Source organism: Coffea eugenioides, chromosome 1 (assembly GCF_003713205.1).
Source record: "Coffea eugenioides isolate CCC68of chromosome 1, Ceug_1.0, whole genome shotgun sequence".
Classification (NCBI taxonomy): domain Eukaryota; kingdom Viridiplantae; phylum Streptophyta; class Magnoliopsida; order Gentianales; family Rubiaceae; genus Coffea; species Coffea eugenioides.
The window spans coordinates 28,493,575-28,501,003 of record NC_040035.1 but is presented as its reverse complement, the minus strand read 5'-3'; the positions used below and the strand labels follow the sequence as shown (position 1 = coordinate 28,501,003).

The 7,429-nt window shown below is 34.2% G+C and overlaps 1 protein-coding gene across 1 annotated transcript; it reads left to right on the top strand.

Annotated features, from left to right (window-relative positions):
• Nucleotides 1–220: 220 nt before the first annotated feature.
• On the top strand, nucleotides 221–826 carry LOC113769776. Its single transcript, XM_027314122.1, has one exon. It carries the CDS (start codon nucleotides 221–223, stop codon nucleotides 824–826), a length of 606 nt encoding a protein of 201 aa, XP_027169923.1.
• The last annotated feature ends 6,603 nt before the right edge of the window (nucleotides 827–7,429 follow it).

Sequence of the window (7,429 nt, the reverse complement as noted above, 5' to 3'; positions counted from 1 at the left end):
ATTTGAGAGGTTGGAGGTGGACCAGTGCACCATAAGGAAAGTAGATGAACTGATAACAGATGGAGAATGGAACCAAGTAACACTAAATCGTTGGTTTATAGAAGAGGATATCCAGAAGATAAAGGCTATACCACTAAGTATAACAGGCTGCCAAGATAGATTGTATTGGAGATACACCAATTCAGGTGTGTTCACTGTGAAGTCAGCCTATGATGTAGCAATGAGAGCAAGTCAGCAGCAGCACAAGGAAAGGATGCAAGAGGATAGAGGGGGTACGAGCTATGACCAACAGAGCTCAAAAATCTGGAAAGGGGTGTGGTCCTTACAGATGAAACACAAACTAAAACATTTCATCTGGAGGTGTCTACATCACAGCCTGCCAGTAAATGAACAAATAAGCAGGAGAATAGGTAAAGGCAGTCCAATGTGTAGAAGTTGTGGGGAAGAGGTGAAGACAATCAAACATATGCTGTTTTTTTGCAACACTGCTGAAACCACTTGGAAACTAGCACCAATACAATGGGATGGTTTGAAGGATATGAGAAGCAATTTTGTAAGATGGTGGGAAGGGATATTAGGCGCAAAAAAGAGGGAACAAGGACAGGAGCATATAGCGCTAACTGTAAATATCCTCTGGCAAATATGGAAGACGAGGAACAGGAAAGCTTTTGATGAAAAGGATGCAGATCCAAGGAAGTCAGTACAGAAAGTTGTGGTAGAGTGGAATGAGTATATAGAAGCCCAAAAAGGTATAGATGGAGAGTTCATTCAACAAACAACAAGCTCAAATAGAAGCGAGGAATGGAAGCCACCCTCAAGAGGATAGATAAAGATAAATTCTGATGCTGCGTTTTCACAAAATATGGAGAGAACAGGCACAGGTGCTGTGGCTAGGAATGCAGAAGGAAAACTGATGAAAGCATGGGCAAGAGCTGAACTAAAAGCTAGCGAGCCACAAGTGCAGGAAACAACAGCAATTCAGATGGGAATGCAAATGGCCTGCGATGCAAATTGGAAGGAAGTAGAATTCCAGTCTGACTGCAAGGAGGTAGTGGACATGATCAACAAGGAAAAGGAGCATCATACCAGGATAGCTACTGTCCTTGAAGACATTGCAAATATGAGATGTTTGTTTGAACAATGTACTTTCTCTTTTGTTCATAGAGCTGGAAATAGCTGTGCACATAGCTTAGCAAAATTTGCAGTAAAGCTAAATAAAATGTTGAATGGGAAGAGTGTTTTCCCATGTGGCTCCATGAGAGTGCACAAAAGGATTACAAAGGGGAAAATTCTGATGTATCCAATCTTGTAATATCAAGTTCATGAAATGAAATGAATTTATGATGTTTGACAAAAAAAAAAAAAAAGAGAGGTTGGAGGTGGACAAGTAGAGAAGTGCATGCAATGTGGGAGGAAAATGCGAAAGAAAAAATGGCGCAAAATGAATTTGGATGTTGGAAACAAAGGCTTTAAAGCCTATCCGAGCAGGAACCGCGGCAGCTTCACGGAACAGTTATAGGGCTGCCTCTTGAACAGAAAGTCTCCTGAAAATGTTTGAAAAAAATTCTTCCACTAACCGGCCCAGTAACCGGCTTAGCTTCCTTGGCCGGTTACTAAGCAGAATGTAATCTTCCAAATTTTCAAAATTTTTTTTCTGGTAACCAGTTTAGGAACCTTTTGAATGTAAAATGCGTTATAGAAACGGCTGTTCCTCCCCTGTTTCCAATTCTTGAAAACGTTTCTTTGCGCCAACAAGCTATTTTCACAAATCTTTGACAAAGTTCACTTGCACCTCAAAACTCACTTAAACTATAAAAACACATATGCATGCAAAGAATGCAATCTCAATCAAGCAAATACGTATGAAAAACTAAAGAATGCACATCTGAGCATTAACTTCTCTTTTTTCTCTTCTTCAAATGCAAAGTTTGAGCTCTTCCTTATTCTTCTCCATGCAAAATGTTCTAAACCTATAGAAAACAACCAAACAAAGTCAAAATACTATCAAATACATAAAAACAAAAGGTTGTCTCCTAACAAGCGCTTCTTTACAGTTATTAGTTTGATTATTTAACCTTATTTTTCGAGGAAATTTTGTTAATGAATAATCCACCATTTTAGGTCATGGTAGATCAATAAAAGATGGCTTGACAGTAAAAATCACATATTCAAATTATGTGAGAGATAGAAGAGGCTAACATATCCGAAGTGTTCCATGTAGTAACATCACTTGAAGATTCTCCAAAGGAACGTCCATATAACCTTTTTGGATGACAACATTTTTGGAACCTACTCCTTCATCACACTCCTCAAGAAAGGTTAAATGTGTATCATTGATGCTCATTTCTTGAAACTCAAAGTTACTTCCGAAGACACAATGTGAAATGGACATTTTCTTATTAAAACACCAATTAGATTCATCATTTTGATTAAAATACAATCCACTTTCATATACAACATTCCCACCATTCACAATAGGGTCAACTTACGAATCATTAGAAGAAATAACTTTACACAAAACAAGCAATTGGTCTTAAATTCTACCAAAGTAAGAAGTTAATTCATCTATTCTTTCCCCAACCCCATCAAAAACGATCGGATATCACATTAGCTAGCCTTTCTATAGCAAAATTTACTTGATTAACAAATTTTTCTATAGCAATCTCACATTTACTCTTTTGCTCTTCTATGGTCAATTCCCAAGATAAAGGTGTATTAGCTAACCTATCAATGGCTGACTCCTAAGATGGTTTTGATGATACTTTGGAGTTAGTAATCATAAAAACATAGAGAAGCATTATATGCACATTGATTATCCCAATCATAAGTATAAGAATTATTCCAATTCGAACCATATTGATTAAAATAATGATTGCAATGATCAAATTCATCATAGTAATCTATATTTTATATTTGTATACATGTATGAGTAGCATGATGACCTCCACATAGGTTACAAATTATAAATCACATGATTAAAATTATGAGTATTAATATTTCGCTTTTGTTCAAGTATATGCATAATGGTGTCTAATTGAACCTTCAATGTTGTAAAATCAAGTTTAGCCTTTAAATTTCTTAAGTTATCTTCAAATGACATATTTTTGGACATCTTTTAGCTACCTCCATAGTTTTAGTTTTGAAAATTGTAATACATTGCTGAACTTCCTTCTCTCAAGGTTTTATTTTCTTTTGTTTACGATCCTCCTTATAACCTAAAAATGCTTTCAAGCAATCTCAAAAGCAAGATAGTTTTAAAGACACAAACAAAAAAAACATAAAATACAAAATAAAAGACTCCTACAAGACAAACACAACAAACAAGACATTCGACACAACAAATATAGCAAAAGTAAATAAAAATGTCTAAACTAATAAAGTTGTTCTTAGCATTGATATTGAACCAAATCTTTCCCTACAATGGTGCCAAAAACTTGACGAGATTTTATCATACACCAAATTTTAATAATCTAAATATCCCATTTTCTACATGTATACAGATAGTTTATCAAGTATAGGGTATATTAGGTATCGATCTTACAAGGAAGATTGTCAATTACCGATAGTTTTTGAACTTCTTTATTATTTAGACTATCACAAGTGTGAGAAATTAAATCTATACTACAAACATAAATCTACTCATCAATGGTTTCAACCTCCAGTAACAATGATTAGATCTATCAAGATAGACCCCGGACTAGAAAAAATTTCATATTTGACAACCAGATCTAAAATAAATTTTGATTAAAAAACAACATATGGATAAAAACAGAAAATTCTCAATAGAAACTTCTAGGAGAAACAAAAAATTCTCATTAGGAATCCTTAAGAGAAACAAAGAACACTCACTAAGAAAATTTTTAAGAGATTTTATTAAAAAACACAATAAAATGAAATTCATGGGAGGGAGACCATGAATTTGCAAATTAAGAAATAAATATTCCTAAAACAAAGGAGGGCCTTCTGTTTTGAGAAGATTGACAATTCATAGGTAGTTTGTAAATTTTGGAATTAAATATTCGTAAACAATTGGTTGCTATTCTTTTTATATAAACAATTGTATCATTGTGCCAAATTGGAAATATACTCTTTTCTATTCATTTGCATCTATCGAATAAAATGTAGAAACAATGATAGAGGAGGGGGGTAGACAGCCACATCGGGTGTTCGCCTGAATGGTAAAATTATTTTATATTAATCAGCTATTTACTGAGTCAAAAATTTTGGTATATATCATGTTAGATTCGGAAAATTTTAAGGTGAAAAATAGTAATTATGCCACCTTAGGTCTTTTGCGGCGATTGGTGGCTCTCTGGCCACCATCGTCTAGAATAGGCAGTAGATTTATGACCTTCTATTTTAGCTGAATGGTAGATTTGCATCTGTTTTTGTAGGTTGGCAATGGTGGCAGTGCCACCTTAATCTCAACCAGATTGGCGGCTTTCCATCAATCTTTGTACAAAAACGATGATAGATTTGTCTTAATTAAGTAATTAGATAGTGGAATGTTTTATTAAAATTAGGGTAAAAAATTTCAGCGGCTACTAAACTATTGGTCAGATCATAATTTGACCATCAAATTATTTTTCGTCAGTAATTGATCACTAAACAACTTAATCAGTAAAACCGTAACCATTTGATCAATAATTACTCTTAATTTGTGAAATTAGTAGGCTATTAGTCTATTCGACTCGGGCATACTTTTTATTTCATATCACTCATTCAACTCCTAATAGTGTGAACTTGTGGTCCCATGAAGATTGGATATTAATTCGTGTATCAAGCACCAATGTGTTTTAGTTAACTCATGTATCAAGCACCAATGTGCGCTAAATCTATGTTGAAAAAAGAGAAAGAATAAAGGGAGTATATTTACTTTACCTTTTTGCAAAAGTAGTCAGAGTTGTACCCTTTAAATTTTAAAGTAATTAAATTGTTATTTCCATCATTTTGTTCTTGGCCTTTCAGTTGCTTTTTCACATACTCAAAATTTTATATTAATAAAAATAAAATGGAAAAAGAAAATAGAAAAAGGGAAGTGAATTTCCTAAAAGTGCAAAACCATTTGGCTATTTCCATTGGATGCTATTGCTGAAGGTTTGGAATTTTTTTGACCGGAGGTTGAAGACAAAGGGGTTGGGTAATGAAGAATAGGGCCATCTTATTCATCAACTAGGGTTCACGCTCTTTTCCATCTCAGAAACTTGTTCGATCGCCTTTCCATGATTTTTTAAAATGTTTTTGTCTATTTGTTGGTTGGATCGGTGGTCAACCCAACGAACAGACCAAAGTATCCTTCCAATGAGTCTCCAGTGGTGGTCAAATTTAAATTTCTTGGCTGCTCCACTATTTAGGGACCAATTTGGCCCAAAAAATTTTATTGAAAGACTGTAATCTCTCATCTTTAAGATGGAGAACCACAGCTGAATTAGTAAATAACTTGAAAGATGATTTAGGGGATTTGCTCTAAAACAATACATGACTTTGGCATCTGATAAGCGCTTGTTTTGCATATTTGTGTGTGGTTATTTTATGTATATTTTAGTGTGTTTTCATTCAAATTCAAGTCGAATAACTAGGTTTTTAGTTAAGTTTTTCATTTTGTGGTTAAGTGCATGGATTGTCAGCCAAATTAGAGTCAGTAAAGTAGCACAACTTATGTAACTTTCACAATAATTGAACCTTTCCTTTTTCCTATAAAAGGGATTTCGCTTCGATGATATTTAAAAAGGGGGAAGAAAAGCACCATCAAAAGGTAGATCTAAAACTAGAAATCTTAAGTTTTCTTAGTCTAGGTTAGATTAGTGTAGGATTAGTTTAGAATTAGTGGGTTGTTCTTCAATTCTTATATTAGCTCAACAAGGAAGCAAAGAAAGATGAAGTTGCAGAAGTTGAACTCTAGTGACAAGGGTTTGATCTCTCATAACACTTTAACTCTTGTATTTGATTTATTTGTTAGTTATAATACAAGATTGGTTTGTATTTTTATTTGCTTTATGTTTTGTTAAAGTTTCATGCATTGGATTGGATGAACTTGCTATGATTTGTTTGTGAGATTTGCTTGGAAGGTTGATGCTTTAAAACCTACACGAACAAACCAAAATATCCTTCCAACAAGTCTCCGGTGGTGGTCAAATTTAAATTTCATGGCTGCTCTACCATTTAGGGACCAATTTAGCCAAAAATTTTTTATTGAAAGACAATAATCTCTCATCTTTAAGATGGAGAACCACAGCTGAATTAGTAAATAACTTGAAAGATGATTTAGGGGATTTGCTCTAAAATAATACATGACTTTGGCATCTAATAAACGCTTGTTTTGCATGTTTGTGTGTGGTTATTTATGTGTATTTTAGTGTGTTTTCATTCAAGTTCAAGTCGAATAACTAGATTTATAGTTAAGTTTTGCATTGTGTAATTAAGTGCGAAAATTTCATGTTTTTATAGGTTTTGACAATTCAATCATCAATTGAAGGGAAGTCAGAAGATACTTGTATGATTGTTCATGATTTGAAATGGAAATCATGTGACATGAAGGACCAAAGGATGAAATGCAAGCAAGAAATAAGAAGAAAAGCATTGACAGCAATGATACATTAGCTATAACCTGAGTTACAAAAAAAGGATTGATATGATTCTTAAACCATTTTAAAGTTAAGAGGAAGGGCTACAATTCTTATGAAGACACCAAAATCCAGTTCTCACATTTTCATAGCCAAAAGTTCAAATTACTAAAGTACTTTTCTCCTACAAAGCTTTCTGACCATCATTAGTGTTTTGGCCATAACTCAGTCCCAGACCTCAAAATGATTTGATTCTTGAGCCATTGGAAAACTATCTCAAAGAACTACAACTTTCATGTTTTGTACAACAGCTAATTGAGCGTTTATTATAGCAAAATTTCCATATCAATCTAGGCCCAAATTCCTGTATGGATTGCAAGCCGGGAGTAGAAGACTGATGAAGAACAGAGGAAAGTGAAGGATCCGCAAATGGATCCATGGACACCATGTTTGCAGATCTCCTTGCGGATCCATTTTGGAAATTTTTTTCCTGCAATTTTTTAGCAGAAACAAGGGAGCAATCCAGCTAACAATTCGTGCGCGGATTGTCGGCCAGATTAGGGTAAAAAAAGTAGCACAACTTATGCAACTTGCACAATAATTGAACGTTTCTTTTTCCCTATAAAAGGGACTTCTCTTGGATTATTTTTGCAGAGAAAAAGGAGGGGAGAGGGGGAGAAAAACACCATCAAAATGTAGATCTAAAGCTAGAAATCCTTCATTTTCTTAGTCTAGATTAGATTAGTATAAGATTAGTTTAGAATTAGTGGATTGTTCTTCAATTCTTGTATTAGCTCAACAAGGAAGCAAAGGGAGATGAAATTGGAGAAGTTGAGCTCTAGTGACGAAGGTTTGATCTCGCCTAA

Coding starts and splice junctions, on each gene's coding strand:
- LOC113769776 (XM_027314122.1), top strand. CDS start 221: ATGAGAGCAAGTCAGCAGCAGCACAAGGAAAGGATGCAAGAGGATAGA.